General features: G+C 49.4%; 1 protein-coding gene across 2 annotated transcripts; it reads left to right on the top strand.

Moving 5' to 3' along the window:
• Positions 1-4,030: 4,030 nt before the first annotated feature.
• On the top strand, positions 4,031-10,627 carry LOC119266991 (putative ubiquitin-conjugating enzyme E2 38). Of its 2 annotated transcripts, XM_037548289.1 has the most exons (7): positions 4,031-4,169; positions 4,257-4,362; positions 7,346-7,756; positions 7,836-7,899; positions 8,268-8,407; positions 8,489-8,800; positions 9,919-10,627. In XM_037548289.1, exons 1-7 carry the CDS (start codon positions 4,156-4,158, stop codon positions 10,264-10,266), a joined length of 1,395 nt encoding a protein of 464 aa, XP_037404186.1. In that variant the 5' UTR covers positions 4,031-4,155; the 3' UTR covers positions 10,267-10,627. The 2 variants fall into 2 exon arrangements, with proteins under 2 accessions (XP_037404186.1, XP_037404178.1); XM_037548281.1 differs by having other exon boundaries at positions 4,057-4,362.
• Positions 10,628-17,301: the final 6,674 nt, after the last annotated feature.

Below are 17,301 nucleotides of genomic sequence, written 5' to 3'. Positions count from 1 at the left end.
TCGGCCCGGGGCGGGCCGGATCTGGGTCCCGGGTGTCCGGCGCGATGGAGACGACGGCGGGGACACGTGGCGGCTCCTGATTCGTGGATGGGCGGCGACGCGGACATGTGCGACGGCGGGGAATTTTGTCCGGTGGTGCGAGGTGGAAGGAGCTATGGTTTGTACCGCGAAATTTCGGGGGAAGGCACATATATATATGTAGAGGGAGCTAGGAGAGTCCAAATGAGGAGCGGTTTTCGGCCACGCGATCGTGATCGAACGACCGAGATGATGGAGGGGGTTTAGGTGGGTTTTGGGCCACTTTGAAGAGGTGTTGGGCTGCAACACACACAAGGCCTTTACGGTTCCTCGGTTAACCGTTGGAGTATCAAACGAAGTCCAAATGGTACGAAACTTGACAGGCGGTCTACCGGTAGTAAACCAAGGCCGCATGACAAGTCTCGTTCCAATCCAAGAACGTTTAATACCCGCACACAAAAAGAGGCAAAAGGGAACACCCGAGGACATAGGAGTGTCGGATCGCAAAACGGACAACGGGGAAAATGCTCGGACGTAAGAGACGAACATGTATGCAAATGCGATGCACATGATGACATGATATGAAATGCATGACACGCAAGCAAAAGACAAAGCAACAACAGCGAATAACTGGAAGACACCTGGCACATCGGTCTCGGGGCGTTACAGTCCCCAAGCGGCAGCAGCACCTTCGGGCCATTAAAATGGAGGAAGTACATCGCCGTTGACGAGTAAGTACCTTATCTTGGTGATTCTCTGCGTGCTGCTTCCCTTCCTGAAGATGTCTCTTCATGATCTCTTCCGCCAAGGCCGCGGAATCTCCTGAGAAGCAACCTCCTCTCGCCTCATTCCTTCCGTCAGACTTGAGCGCTGCAAGCCCGCACGCTGCTCACGGTGTGGAGTCAACCGGGGAAGCCAGGATGGAGGGAGGAGGAGGCCGGCCCTCATAGGGCGCGCCCAAAGTGTGGCGTCCTACTAGGACTCCCTAGTCCTAGTAGGATTCCACCTCCCACATGGAATAGGAAAAAGGGAAGGGAGAAGGAGAAGGAAGGAAGGGGGCGCCCCTTTCCCTAATCCAATTCAGACCAGTTCATGGGGAAGGGGTGCGGCCACCCTTGAGGCCTTTCTCTCCTTTCCCGTATGGCCCATTAAGGCCCAATACGAATTCCCGTAACTCTCCGGTACTCCGGTAGATGCCCGAACTCACTCAGAACCTTTCCGATGTCCAAACATAGGCTTCCAATATATCGATCTTTATGTCTCTACCATTTCGAGACTCCTCGTCATGCCCACGATCACATCCGGGACTTCGAACAACCTTTGGTTCATCAAAACACATAAACTCATAATACCAATCGTCACCGAACGTTAAGCGTGCAGACCCTACGGGTTCGAGAACTATGTAGACATGACCGAGACATGTGTCCGGTCAATAACCAATAGCGGAACCTGGATGTTCATATTGGCTCCCACATATTCTACGAAGATCTTTATCGGTCAAACCACATAACTATATATGTTGTTCTCTTTGTCATCGGTATATTACTTGCCCGAGATTCGATATCGATATATCAATACCTAGTTCAATCTTGTTACCGGCAAGTCTCTTTACTCGTTCCGTAATGCATCATCCCACAACTAACTCATTAGTCACATTGCTTGCAAGGCTTATATTGATGTTCATTACCGAGAGGGCCCAGAGATACCTCTCCGACAATCGGAGTGACAAATCCTAATCTCGATCTATGCCAACTCAACAAACACCATCGGAGACACCTGTAGAGCACCTTTATAATCACCCAGTTATGTTGTGACGTTTGGTAGCACACAAAGTGTTCCTCCGGTATTCGGGAGTTGCATGATCTCATAGTCATAGGAACATGTATAAGTTATGGAGAAAGCAATAGCAACAAACTAAACGATCATCGTGCTAAGCTAACGGATGGGTCAAGTCAATCACACCATTCTCTAATGATGTGATCCCGTTAATCAAATGACAACTCATGTATGGTTAGGAAACATAACCATCATTGATTCAACGAGCTAGTCAAGTAGAGGCATACTAGGACATTCTGTTTGTCTATGTATTCACACATGTACTAAGTTTCCGTTTAATACAATCCTAGCATGAATAATAAACATTTATCATGATATAAGGAAATATAAATAACAACTTTATTACCTCTAGGGCATATTTCTTTCAAGGCGTTTCCGTACAAGATTGCTGGACCGTCCGCCTCCTTTTGGCGCACAAAAATCGAGGGGTGTCATTAACCCTGAGCGAAGAATTGGTACTGTGGGCCCTACGACGCCTTGACGAATCGGGAAAGTTATCGGTGACCGAGCTATGGTCAGCCGGACATAGAAGGGGAGAAGTACTCACCCCGCAAGCCGAAGACTTTGGGCGCGCGAAGACTCCAGGGATCATGAGACACCAGCGTTGGAGGCTAGTTTGGGGCCACTGAGGGAGTCTAGGATTAAGGGTTCCTCGGGCTGCTGGCCTAGCTCTCGTAGGTCGGACAGGTGGGCTGCTCTGTGACTACTACCGGAAGGCCGAGCTATAAGGCCACTCAGTATCCCGACAGGAAACCTTCGAAGCCTTGGTGTGTCCTCCAAGTTAGGATAGGAGAATCGGCATGCTTATTCGTTTATTGTAACCGACCATGTGTAACCCTAGTTCCCCTGGTGTCTATATAAGCTATAGGGTTTAGTCCGTAGAGGCTAGAAGAAAAATCACCATCCTACTCACCTAGGGTTTAGTTCATCTGATCTAGTGGTAGATCGACTCTATAATCATCATATACACTTCAATATAATCAAAAAGGACGTAGGGTTTTACCTCTTCGAGAGGGCCCAACCTGGGTAAACATCCTCTCCTTCGTCTCCTGTTCCCCATTGATCCAAGATCCATAGCTCGGGACCCCCTACCCGAAATATGTCGGTTTTGACACCGACAGTCGGTCCTTGGTGCTCCCATTTTCTTGGATTTATTCCAACAATATTTGTTCAATGCGAGGAGATGTTCCTGTCGAGTACATGATGTATGTGGTGACTTTGTCAATCTCAAAATATTATGCTACCCAGTCTTTCAAATATGCTCATGGGGGTAAGGTGTGGACGTATGTTCAGAGATGAGTGTATGAGGAGCGTCTTTGATTATACTGTGTTAAAAAAACTATTTTCCATCTGATTCGGCTAACTGCATCATGATCATGCATCCAGTTGCTGAGAGACGCTGCGAACCAACCTGTGGTTGGAAGGCTAGAGGGACTGTGGTATTCCCAGCCTACTAGGGTTCAAATCCTGATGCTCGCATTAAATCCTAAATTTATTCAGGATTTTCGGCGATGCGCATTCAGTGGGAAGAGACGTTCCCGTCGATGACGAGGTGTCTACGGTGAATTCGTAAATTTCAAGATGATATGTCGGCTTAGTATTTTGGAGGTGCTCGTAATGATAGAAGGTGCATGTGTCCGTTCATAAAAATGAGTGTATGTGCGTGTATATTGTCTCTGTATTGTGTAAATTTTTTTGCCGAGAGACGCTATGGCTTTCGAGGGAAAGGCATCCAAAAGGACAAAAAACAAGCGCACCGAACCGCATTGCCCACTCCACGCGCCCTACTCCAGCGAGCCGGAGCCGTGAGCCACACACAATCCCACAGATCCTCACCGCGCAGAGCATTCGCGAATGCCCAAAAAGCGCACGCGGAGTTAGCAGTCGGTAGACCCATCCCCATACCACTCTCTCACTGACATCGGGCCCGAATCCGGATCCCGGCCTTGACTAGCCCGCGCGTGGGTCGCTTTCTCGGTGGACGTAGCCCGCCTCCCAGGCCCGGCAGTCGTCGTCGCCGCACGAAAACAAAAATAAAAAAGAAGAGGCCCGCGTCACGCGTGGGCCACCGTCGTGTGATCTGGCTGCCGGGTGGTCCCGCAAGGAGCTCACGTCATCCACGGTCGGTGGCGGCACACGACTAATGTTCCTCTGCGTCCTCCCCCTGTGCACCGCTACGCGCACAACGCCCTCGCCCTCGCACACCTCCTCGGCTGGCCCCTCCCCACTCGGCCCCTCCCCTCTCCTGGTCGCCCGCCGCTCGCCGCTCGCCGCTTGCCGCGCCATCCATTGGACTTCGCCATGGACGCCTCCGAGTGCGCCGCCCCTCCGCCATCTTCGAAGAATCAGCCGTCGATTGTATTTCCGGGCGATTTTTTGATGGGCTCCTTGATCTGTCGCAGATACCCGCACATGCAAGGGGGCGCGTCGTCTTTGTCGTCGTCCTGCCGCGCCGCCGACGCCGCCGCCTGGGACGCCGTGAAGCAACAGAAACGCCAGCGCTGCCAGGTACTACTACTCGTCGCGCGACCTTGCCGTGTGCGCAAATTCCGGCCGTAACCTCCCTTCTTCTGGTTTGCTACCCGAGCAGTTTCCGTGCGATCCGATGTTGCGGCCGTTGCCTTGTTGTAAGGCGTCGACGCGGAGCGTTACACGAGGGTTTTGGCCTACTTGGGTCTTGATGTTTTTTAATAATTAAATAATCCGTTTTTTCGTGGGGTTTAGGTTTGGCGATTTGAGGCGTGATTATGATTTTAAGGTGGAAAGTATCTTAATACCATATAAGGGTAGTAGGGTTCGCGGGACAATTTTGTCTTTAGGTTTCTGGAGATTGATTGTGGTAGAATTGGGGTTTTCTGGGCCCTTGACTCAAACATTTCACGGGTTTACAGTAATGTGTTTATTGACCGGTTTTTGTTTATTTTTCTGTGTGCCTTTAGAGACTAGAAAGAAATGTCTGGTGTTCCTTTATAGTTTCGTAGTGTTTGTAGAATTGCAGTCTGCTTTCATATGTTGTTTGCCGAAGTTTTGATCTTCTTGTGGGTAGAAGGACGAGTACATCAATATACACGGAAGCTGCAAGGAATACATTCTAGCATATTGAATCGATGGTGTCTCTAGGATGTCGACATATTGCTGATGTACTTAAGCTTCAAACAGTTGTTTGATTATGGAGGCGTCTGTGTGCTGAATCTAGCTACCCGAGCATCTCACTCATATTTTATAACCTTATTAATTGTAGAATTGTTGGTTCTTCACCTGGGCAAAGTTGGCTACAACATATCCATGACTGTATCAGCATGATAGGTGTTTCTTAAATTCGTTATGCACGAATTTTTTTGATGCTCTAGCGGTAAGCTGTTCAAGTAGTTTTACATGTGAATTGTTAGTAGAGCACGCAGGAGTGAGATATAGGGCTATGATTTTTTTTGGGGGACAGTGATCTAGCAACGCAAGACGCTTGTGGCAGGCCACAAGGTCTCATGTTTAACGTGAGGACAATTTCCCTTGGGATATTCGAGTACCATTGTGGAAATGAGAAGGTTTTGGAGCATCATGGTTTCAATTTCACTTTCTAGATTTATGTGTTAATTATTACTGAATATATTTTCCCAAGTTCAAACTTCAGGCCTCTCTGATTCACAGGATTTGCAAAATGCGGGAATAGAAAAAACGTAGGAATAGAGTGGCATGCCATCGTAAGGGTGTTTGATTGTGCACAGGAAAAACGTAAGATTATTTCAAGGAGGTTGGAGTGGATGGAAAATTGCCTATGAAATCTAGTGCAAATAATCTAAAAAAAATCCTATGGTTTCCAATCGTATGAATCAAACAACCCATGGAGGAAAATTTCTAAGGATTAGAATCCTTCAAAATTCCTTTGAGAATCCTTTGAATCAAAGAAGCCCTCCTTTGCCTGTTAAGTTAATACTACAGATATGCTCGACATTTCTTAGTTTGATGTGGATCTGGGCATTGCATGTATTCTGCTAGCTGTTTGTGCGTCACGGAGAGAAATTAAATAGTTGTGATGATCTTGAGCTTTTGTACTTGTTTATTTATTGGTCGAAGAAGTGACTTTTTATACCCTCTCTAACAGGGGCATTACCTGTTTTGTAACTTAAAAATTGTCAATTTAACTTTAGGTCATATATTATTGCTAAGTCAATTTTATACGGTTGTCAGTCTACAATAGACATGGGCACCGTGGAGACAAGACAGGCCCCCCCCCGCGACCACCATTCCACTAACCCTAGTTTAAAAAACCGAGAGGAACTGGTGGTTCAACCAGAAAAAAATGGAGCCTGCTCTGCTCTTGTTCAGTGAGAAGGCAGTCCTGCAACTGACCCCGCCAGAATCAGTTGAACTGTGATTTTCCAACAAACATATGACTGGTCCAGCTGGCCTGCAGTGCAAGGATTATGAGTTGAACGACTAGTCTCAGTCGGGTTGTTGACTAGGTTCTTCATGTAGCCTAGCTCTGTGAGTCGAGGGCTGGAGCGACTAGTCGTGGACTAGTTGGCATGTTCGATCGACTCAATTTTGGAGGGATAGATATCCACTCCCTCTGCTTGTTCTGCTCCGCCCCTCTGCTGTTGTGCTCCTCACCTGCTGTGCTCCCTTGGATCCGCCCCTCTTCTGCTGTGCTCCCTTGGATCTGCCCCTCTTCTGCTGTGCTCCTCGTGGATCCGCCGGCGATGGCAAGCAAGCACTCCTGTGCTGTTGTACCAAGTATTTTCTCCCTTCTCTCCATCCCTTCTTCCTGGGTTTGATTTCTCCCCTTCCTTCTTGGTTGGTGGAGAAGCAAAGACTGTGGCCATTGTATATAATAGTTGGCACAGCCCCAGGTTCTTCAACCACTTCCCATGCATTCAATTTTTATCGTATACTGTACTGTACTATATAGTACTCTCTCCATCCGGAATTACTTAATATCCAATGGAGGGAGTGTATACTACTCCCTCCATCAAATAATATAAGATGTTTTTGCAAGCTAACAGCTCGCAAAAAACGTCTTATATTATGGGACGGAGGGAGTACATACTATGTATTAGTAGCTGGGTACTGTAAGTTGAGTGCTACAGTACCGTGTCGACTAGTCCAGCAGTAGTCTAGATTAGTCACGATTGGTCTATGAGTGTCAACCTCGGCTCGACTCGTAATTCTTGCTTTAGTGTCACTGCGCTGGAAAAATATATTTGTGTGGGGCTGGGACTGGACCTAGTACCTCAAGGCTCCTCGGTGAAGTGATGGACTATTCTAGCCACCTGGAGTAAGGTTGTTTGGTGACTTAGGATGGAAAGATAACTTATTCATACCTGATTTATGTACCATCACAGTAATAATACCACAAGCGAATGTCTAATGCTGGCAGCGAAGAGCAAAGGATCATGATATGTGACTTAAATTTACAACTATTGGTGGACTCAAGTTTGTATTTGTTGTGGAAAAGTTTTGTGTTTGCTTATAACTACGTTGGCATATTTTACAGGGATCATCATCCGGTGATAAAGTTGGATCCTGTACAGAAAGTAACTCCTTCAAAGCATCTGAAGCCGAGCTACAGAATTTTGACTCTGGTGAAATTGAGGAAGAAGATTATTATATAGATGATGAAGATGAAGGCTGCTACGATGATGACAATGAAGGATCTGACTATGAATTTGATGAAAGTGATTTCAATCAGCAGCTGGCTGATAAATTTGATGATTTAGATCTGCCTCCTGGTGTGGAGGCTTCTGTACCATGGTTGCAGAAAGCTGCAACTAATGACGGCCCTGGCAATTTTAAGTCAATGTCAGAAATAGAGGATGAAATTGGTAAGAAATACAAGTTCTTCAAACAGTTTGACACTGTTGAGGATTTCTCCGATCATCATTATGCTAATAAACCTGTTGGAAAGGTAAAATCATATGCATATTGCTTTATTTTGTACCTTCTTTTTGACTCGATACTTATTGTGTTCTTTAACTTCACTCCAGGCAGGGAAAGAGTGGACAAAAAGAATTCAGCATGACTGGAAACTTCTGGAGAATGATTTACCAGGTCAGCTATTTCCAAGAAAGAAAGTATAAATACGTGCTTAAAACGCTCCCCACAAGTGATTTACATAAATTTTGAAGCACATTGAGGATCTGATTTGACCCACCCACTTCTACATTACTCAGTTTTGCTTCGAATTTTGTGCAAATTTAGTTCTTCTGAGGGCATATGTTGTCTTGTCGAAGAAAGCTCTATCGTTAATGTTTTTTAATGTGTTTTAAAAAAATTCGTCTTATTATTTACTTTCACCTACAAATTTTTACAAAGCCTGCAGCTCACTGTTGACTCTCCTGGGTTAAAATTGCTAAAGCTTAGAAATGTGCATTGTTGTACTATTTACATGAATTATTGTTCTTCTGACTTCTGTGCAGCGTCCATATATGTTCGTGTCTCGGAGAATCGAATGGACCTTCTAAGGGCTGTGATGATTGGGCCTCAGGGAACACCCTACCATGATGGCCTTTTCTTCTTTGATGCTCAATTTCCTGCTAGTTATCCTGCAAGTCCTCCTGTAAGTATTGACATTTTGGTAACCTCGTATGTAATGTATTTCCATATGTTGATTGAAATAACCGTTCTGGTGCTTTTGCAGACTGTATACTATCATTCTGGAGGACTTAGGCTTAATCCAAATTTGTATGCTTGTGGAAAAGTCTGCCTTAGCCTCCTAGGCACCTGGGAAGGTCATGGTTGTGAGAAGTGGAACTCAGCTCACTCAACCATGTTACAAGTGCTAATCTCCATTCAAGCTCTCGTATTGAATGAGAAGCCATACTTCAATGAGCCAGGATATGAAACATATGCCAACAATGCTAGTGGGCAGAGGACTGCCTTGGAGTATAATGACACAACATTTCAATACTCATGTAGGACAATGTTGTACTCGCTTCGTAGGGCTCCACAGGTAACATACTGCTAATTATCAAGCTCTCGCAGTTCCCGACATGGGTGCACAAGTACTCACTGTTCCGAAGATTCGTCAAAAATATAACTTGCTGAATGTGGATGTATGTGATGCTGTTTTGTTAGAAGGGGAGATAGACAACAGAAAAAATCTACTGAACTGCAACATCAAACTATTGAAACCATCCAATTTTTGCCCTCGGGTGGTCTCACAAATGGTCCGTTTGTTAATGTGGATACCACATGTCCACCATGTCACAGCGAGCGCCAAACAATCTAACATAAGCTCCACCATTTGTATAAATATATCTTTCACAAGAAATGCTAGAATGGAAGAGAAAAATTGGTAGAAACAGATAAGTAAACACAATTTGGTGACATGGCAGTGATGTGGTGCACATGTGGCATGCATGTCACCAGAAACTACTTAACTACTTGTGAAACTACTCTAGGGTGATTTGTTTTACTATTTGAAAAGTTTGTGAGCCAGACTGTTTTTGAGTTTACTGTTAAAAAGTGAACTTGTGCCAGAGTTCGGAGTTGAATGGTGGACTTCTTTCTAGAAGAGAACATCATCAATTTGTGGGAACCTTGAACATTTGAACCATGATGGAGTGACACGGGATTACTCATCATCAATTTGTGGGAACCTTGAACATTTGAACCATGATGGAGTGACACGGGATTACTCTTGTGGCCTAGAAGGGTAGAAGACCCTCCACTTGGACATTAGTTTGGACTCTGTTTTTGTGTTATCCTGAAACCACGCCAAGTATGAAGGATGTCAATTTTAGGGTTGCTAAGTGGACCAATGCAAGAATTCAGGGTTGAAAATATTTTGTTTTCTCCCTCTTTTTGATATGGCAGTGCTTTTTGGTAGCAAAGACAGCCATAACAGTAAAATCTTGCTAATCAGTAAGGTTGCTAGATTCTGTATCTAGTTTGGCCAGTGTACCACAGCACGACAACCACAAATTTGGCACTTATTTTGGTTGTAGTATGGAAGTTGTTATTATCTTCAGTAGGGTGCGGTGCACTGAGAAGCTTTTAGGTAACATAGCTTGCACACCAGAAAATCAAATTAACCTTTATCGTTGGCTGTTGCTTTGCTTGTTTCAGCACTTTGAAGATCTCGTTGCCGGCCACTTCCGTGAGCGCGGCCGTGCCATTCTGGCTGCATGCAAATATTACATGGAGGGTAACAAAGTTGGGTCCGTAGTTCCTGACGAGGACGACGAGGACAAGGAACTGGAAAGCGCAAATGCAGAAGGATCCAGCAGTGGAGTGAAGCCAAAGAATAATCAGGTAGATTTGCGTGCAGGCGCAGGTGTAGTTTGCCCTGCATCCTTCAAGACCAACATGGAGGTTCTGTTTGAAGAGCTCCTGATGGAGTTCAATGTGAAGGGTGCTGACACCAAGAAGTTCTGTGCCGAGAAGTTGAAGAAGAGCCAGCCTGCTGCTGCTTGAAGGATCCGGCTGCAGCACCATATATCTGTGGTGGTTCCATAATGGGAGTGAAATCCATAAAAAATGATGGTTTCATTTCTTGCCTAACTATAGGAATGATATGTAGATGGCTCTTTTTTTGCGCCCTTTGCCGTACTGGTCCTGTGGACTCGGAACTGGGAAAAAAGTGGTGGTTTAGATGCTAACTGAAGTGTCCACCCCCTTAGCTTTGGAATATCGTTTGCTTATGAGTTACTAGTACGTGAGGCTACATGTTCATTATGTCGTGATTTAGTTGTTCATGAGATCCTCCCAATGCTTTATCCTAGATGCCAATGTAGGAATCAAGAGGGCGTGTCAATACATTCAGAAGGATAGAACATTGGTTCCTGTTAGTCAATTGCAGTTGGCAAGTGGCAAGTTGATTAGTGCTACTAATCGAAGTAATGCTGCAGCGCGTGAAAAAAGCTATAACATTTTTCGAAGATACTGGATCTACATTTCAAAGATAGGAATAGACCTTGTAAGAATTCGTCCGATTAACTAGTAAAGCCGATAAACTGATTAATCGTCCGGTTAATTGATTAACTTGCCAATTCTATTAACCTCCTACTCGCTAGCCAACCGAGTAGTTACGAGTTAGTGATTTTCTCAATAATTTGCCGATTAGCCTATTAATCCTCTACTCGCTAGCCAACCGAGTAGCTACCAGTTAATGATTTCCTCAACAATAAGAATAGTAAAGTCTACTTAGGGATAAATATCTGTTCAAGCTATTACTTGTCCTTTTTGTTACTTAGTGTGAAGATTAAATTACATCTGGATCCCGCAAGCCTGAAGCGCAAGCAGGGTACTTGTTGAAATGCCCGAGAGTACAAATAGTCAAGAGTATATGGCAAGAAACTACTATATTACAGGCTATGGCTAAAAAAAAAACTACCACTTTTCTTAAATCTTTCAAAAAACTATCACAAAATTAGTTCGCTGTACGGTTAAAAATTAAGCGGGGTTATGATAGGTAGGGCCTGCCCGTCAGGGTTTGGTCGGCTCCTGGCTGACGACGCGCATGGTGACGGCCGTTAGGCCACAGCCGTTCCGACCGGGCCGGTCAAACCAAGCTGTCTCCTCTGTCTTCCTCGCTCACTCTCACTCTGTCTCCACTGTCCTCCCTCGACCTAGGCGATGGCGTCGTCGGCGGCGAAACTGATCGACGGCGGCGACTCTACGGGGTAAGGTGGCACGGGAGGGGGGGGGGGATGGTGGAGACTGTTCCGAGGTGGATAATCGGCTTGGCAGTGGCAGCCACCGCAGCCTACACCTCCGGCTGTGCCACAGTCGGCGAGGGGACAACCTACATCGGCCCCACAACCTACGCCCTCTGCACGTGAAAATCAGGAGCTGTCCCTTGAGTACAGAGCGGCTAAGGCTCTTGCTGGCGCCGTCGCCGCGGATCCGGCCAACCCCAACCGCTCGGCCTCGGCATTTGGAGGGGTCGAGTAAGTTTTCTCTCTTCATCCACTCGTTGACCAAACCCTAGTTTAATTTAGTACTGCTAGGTTAGTAGACAGTCCATGAAATCTTTAGTTAGGTGTGAGCAAGCCCTAGTTTAATGCAGTAGTGATTCAGATTAGTATATGTATTTAGTTGGATGCATCAGTGATTCAAATTAGTATATGGATTTTGTACTGAGTGTGCATGAGTGGTTCAGCCTAGCACAAACCTAGTTGAATTTGTATTGAATTATGTTAAATATGGATGTAGTCACATATTTAGTACTCAATTTTCTAGTCAGTAGGCTAAATAGGGATGCAATTATGGATGCAGTATAGTTGTGGCAGTACAAAACCTAGTTGAAGTTGTGAAGTAACACATTCTGTAATGCAGGTTGGATGATGACATTTGGGACGTGAGGCTGCATTTCCAGGGCAGAGATAACATGGAAAGAAGCTTCTCTCTTTTCATACATCACTTTTCTCAATCTGATTGCACTTACTGAGACTGAAGGCTATGGGTTAGATGACTACATGTACTGGATAAAGGAAGTAGGAATTGGAGAGGATGGTTTATTTCTTCTGGACAGCCAAGATGCAGTTGAAGAAATGATTGACCACTCTGATTTCATAGTTCTGAATATCATAACAGCCAAGGCTAATGAAGATAGAGATGTTGAAATTAACAGGGGTCACAATGCTTATGAAGAACAAGTTCCAATAGGCAACTATCGGCGTTCTAGGAATGGGGGCCCCCAAACTTGCCTGCCTACGGCCCGCGGCGTGGCTCTGCAAGCGGGCCCGTACGACCCATCTTCACCAACAAGCATTCAAGACCCTTGCGAGGGGCCAAGCCTCGCGAGGCGGACGACACAAGACCTTCTCAGGAGCGGCCTCACTAGGCTAGCTCGTGAGGGGTGGAGAGATCGAGGCCAGGCAAACCTCGCGAGGCTCCGATGACGTGAGCCATGACGATCGAGGCCAGGCAGGCGTCAGGCGGGTGCCAGCGTGCACAGTGTCCTTGTTTCCTCTTTGGTGTAAGGAGGCAAGCGCAGACGAAGAGTACCGAGGCGTCAAGCAAAGGTTTTCATATTGGTGCAACAATACCAAGACCAGCAAGACGGCGGGACGGAGGTCACCGTGGAGCCCAAGGCGGCGTCATCACCAAAGCCTTTGGCAGGCGAAGACTGCTTTTGTCAGATAACTTGTACTAGCTGTCCCCTTTCAAGTTGTCCGTTGTTGGCTCCCTTCCCGCTCAATATTTGGGGAGAGGATCAGGGCCTCTATAAACAGGACTAGCCACCACCATAGCTAGGGGATCGGATCCTGGACTAGATCATCCTCCACCGCACAAACTCACCAAGCACAAGAACACCTCTCCTTAGGAGGCTGTTCTTCTCCTTGTACTGTTCATCCTCAGCCTGAGAGGCAATCCACCACCACCACACTGGAGTAGGGTATTACACCACAACGGTGGCCCGAACCAGTATAAATCTTTGTGTCTCTTGTGTTGCAAGTTCGTCGAGCTAGCCTTTGAGATCATGGCGAGGTTGAGGGCGTGAGTAGGCAGGGGGAGATCTTTGCGCGCACCCCAGTGTTTGAACCTTAAGGGTTTTGCTGAAACCCCAGATCCGACATTTGGCGCGCCAGGTAGGGGTGCGCCGGAGCTCTTCTTCCGCCAGTTGACCCGCTCGTTGGTCCCCCGATGCTCCGCGGTTCCGATGTCTAGCGACTCAAGGACCAACGCCGATCGCTGGGCAGCCTGGCCAGCCCGGGCGACGCCGCCCGCTCAAGAAGACCTCAACTCAGCGCCCCAGGCAGCACGCGCACCACCAAACACTGTGGGGCGTGGGCGACACGGTCACCCGCCGTCCGCCCTTACTCCGCGACAAGTGCGGGCAGCCGCAAGAGCCTCAAGCCACGCCACGGCCACAACGCCACACACCCGACAGTAGCAAGCAAACATGAGGGCCGCGCTCACAGTGGCTCGGGAGCTGCTGCGATGTCGGTTAATGGAGAGCGGCCGGGATGCATTGCTGGAGCACGTCGCCGAGCTCTTGGACGCCGCAGCCTCTGGAGCACCACCCTTCTGCTCTTTGTTCACACCTCAAGCCGCGGCCGGTCGCATGGCGGGCCTCGCCGCACCCGCGTGCCCACAGGCACGCCACTAGGCTTCATCGACACCAGGCAACCAACGGAGCTGGACGCCCGCTCGTACCCGCGCCACCTCCGATGAGCGCGGGCACGAGCGCTGCCACCTACGGCCTCGGCGGGATGCAACCCTACCATCCTCAAGGTGGCACGCTGGGCGGGGCAACATGGAGCATGGGGCACTACGGCGAGGTCTTTGAGGCGACGACCTCGGAGGCTTACGTGCCCCGCATGGTGGACCAGGAGTACATGCTGGAGGACGACTCTGGCTTATTCCTCGAGCCGGGCTGGGAGAAGGAGGCGCTAGAAGTCGGCACCTTTCAGGAGCCCACCGGAAGCCTCACCAACCGCGCTGGCGACAACAGCTACATGGTACCACTAATTCCTCAGGAGCAGGCTTACGCTAACCATGGGACGCAGGAGGATCAGGTCGCAGCAGTGGATGGCGGCCCTAGCTCGTCGGCCTCCCTGCCGCCAGGGGGCACGCTGGGGGCTGCAGGAGAGGGGCCGGGAGCAAGGCCCCTCCCTGCGCCGCACGGAGCAAGGCGTCCCCCGGAGGTAGGCCCTCTGCCGGGAAGGTGCTCCAGAGCCTTCTCCCGCCAGAGGACCCATGGTCGCCGAGGGCGCCGCTGGCATCCCCTTTGCCCCTTGGTGTCGTCCTGGTTACCGGTTGCCCCCAACGGTGGTCGAGGGAGGCGCAAGGCGGGCCCCTCGTTTGGCGATATGAAGTAAGACTCACGCCTGCGAAGGTCTCCGCTAGTGACACTCTCACATAATAATGAGTGGGGCTGTACACGCCCCGGAGCCTCAGGAGTGCCGTCCTCGGGCCTCGGGGGCTCCCTCCCACGTCCTAGTGGCAGCACTTAGCTCCGCGCTGGTGAGAAGACTCGAAGACAAGAAGACTAGACTAGGCGCCAGATGCAGCCATTTGCTTTGGATCTCTTTTCTGTAACCCTGCCTTCTGGATTTGGATTTAAATTGAAGTTGAATTTTCATTGATGCGTGCGGGGGGTGCCTTTTCTCGTTCGAGCGATTTCTTGCTATCTAGTTCTTGCCTTAATTCGGAGTTCGCGCCTGTTGCTTCCCCCTCGCGGGCGGGGCTAGGCATGGCACACACACTCCACACGCAAGTCGCGCCATGGCTAAGCGCTTGCTTATCACGCGCCCCCCGGGCGTGTCGACAAGTTCCTCAGGAGCTCCCCAGGAACTCGCAACCTCACGAGCCAGTTTGGGGCTCATCCAACCTAAGGTAAACCGCAACAACAAACTTTCCCCAGGATACGTGAGTTCACAAAGACACATATTCAACTCGACCTAAAAAGATAGAGGCAGTAGTATATTTACATGAGGCCCCCCCCTCCAAAAATGCTCTTACGATCTCTAGGGCCGTGCCCGAACTTCTTCGTGCAGGACAAACAGCTGGGAAACACAGGATCAATCGGACATGTCACTCGCCGCGTCCCCCAGATCGCCCTCGGACGCATCGCTGGCATCGTTGCCACTATCGCTAGCATCACCATCACCTCCGCCAGCGCCGCCATCACCATCGTCGACCATGTCGCCTTCGTCCGCTGCGACCACCACCCCATCGTCATCGGAAGTGAAGGCCCTGATCAGCGCGTCCACATTGTCTCCCACCCATCACGCCAAGTCACCCCGGGTGGCCTCGGGTACGGGGACGATGGCGGCGTCAAAATCAAAATTGGGGTCAGTGATTTGGAGATGGCTGAAGACGCGGGAGAACGCACGCCTTAACAGGCCGTGGCTCCTCTCTTCAACAAGTTGGCGAGCTCTCTCGGAACGATTCTCCAGGCATGTCACCACATTGTTAAAGAAGCGGAGGTGGCTGGCATAGTCGTTCGCATGGGGATGAGGAGCATTCTCATCGCAGATGTGGCCTAGGGCGGTATTGGCCCTATTCTTGAGGTCCTGGAGCATGGGGGCGTGCACGCGCTCCAGCGTCCGCCGCTGACGCACTTCCTCCCTGTTCTGCCACGCGATGGACTTGGCGTCAGTGATCCGCTGCTGAAGAGGGAGCAGCTCGGCACGTGCGAAGGCCAGTTCGGCCTGCGTCGAGACCAGGGCGGCTGCGGCGGCCTCCTCGCGCCGCTCCACCTCAATCAACCTGGACTTGAGGGCAGCAGTCCTACCAGCAGCTTCAGCTTCCACGAACTTCAGCCTTAGGTCGTACCTGCCCTCGAGATCCATGCAAGCCTCGGCCACCCGACGATCGACCTCCTCCTGGGCCCTGGCCTCGCGCGCGCCAACGTCATCCTCCGCTTGGGCAACTTGACGCTCCCTCATCTCCAGACGTTCGAGCTCAAGGCTACGCTCCACGGCTTCCAGCGCCAACGCCTCCTCGCACTTCAGATCTCTTCCTCTTCGGCGGGTGTCCCCCTCAATGACACAAGGGCGGCTCTGCGCGCCTCCACTTGCTGATCCAAGGAGGAGCTCCAGGCTTGGATCTCCCACACGCGCTTCTCCATGGCCTCACAGGAGACTGCGAGGGAAACCTCGGCCTTCGCATTATCAAGCTCGCGCTGGTGGCGCCCAAGGTTGATAGCCACCTTCAGCTTACGCCGCTCCCCCACCAGCCGAAGACCCTCGGCCACGAGGTGCACATCCACATCCACGAGCTCTTCACCAAGCTGGTTCATCGCGCCCATCGCCTCCTGAAAGAGCTCGTGGCGGACGACGCTCCTTTCTTGCACCGACTTGAGCATGTTGCTGACTCCGTCTTCCACCCACTACTAGGAAAAAGGGCTACTAATGGCGCACCAGTTTTGCCTACTAATGGCGCATCACTGGTGCGCCATTAGTATCACGTCACTAGTATTTTTTACTAATGGCGCACCACTGGTGCGCCATTAGTATCTGGTATACTAATGACGCACCACTGGTGCGCCATTAGTATAGGCCACGGTGCGCCATTAGTATAGGCCACTGGTGCGCCATTAGTATAGGCCATGGTGCGCCATTAGTATTTTTGAATTTTGAAGGCGGGAAAATAGTAGTGGCGCACCGTCTAACCCCCACCGTGCGCCATTGCTATTTTTGAATTTTGAATTTGGATCTGGATCGTGATTTTTTTACCCATTTTTTGCTCGTTTTTGCTCATTTTTTGGCACGATATTATTTCAAATTTTGTTCCTGTTTTTGGATCTTGTATGTTCTTTTGCCATGTTCTTTTGCCGGAGAGGAGTTCGTCGGAGAGGAGGAGGAGGTCACTGGAGAGGCGCTCGCCTACATCACCGGAGAGGAGGAGGAGGTCGCCGGAGAGGAGTTCACTGAAGCATCGGAGAGGAGGAAGGAGAAACCATGAGGGAATGGGAGGAGAGGAGGGAGGAGGAGCTCACCGGAGAGGAGGAAGGAGAAACCGTGAGGGGAGGGGAGGGGAGGAGAGGAGAGGAGGGAG

The sequence above is a fragment of the Triticum dicoccoides genome, chromosome 1A (assembly GCF_002162155.2).
Source record: "Triticum dicoccoides isolate Atlit2015 ecotype Zavitan chromosome 1A, WEW_v2.0, whole genome shotgun sequence".
Taxonomy (NCBI): Eukaryota; Viridiplantae; Streptophyta; class Magnoliopsida; order Poales; family Poaceae; genus Triticum; species Triticum dicoccoides.
Note: the sequence above shows the minus strand (reverse complement) of the source record. Positions and strands in the feature narration are given on the sequence as shown.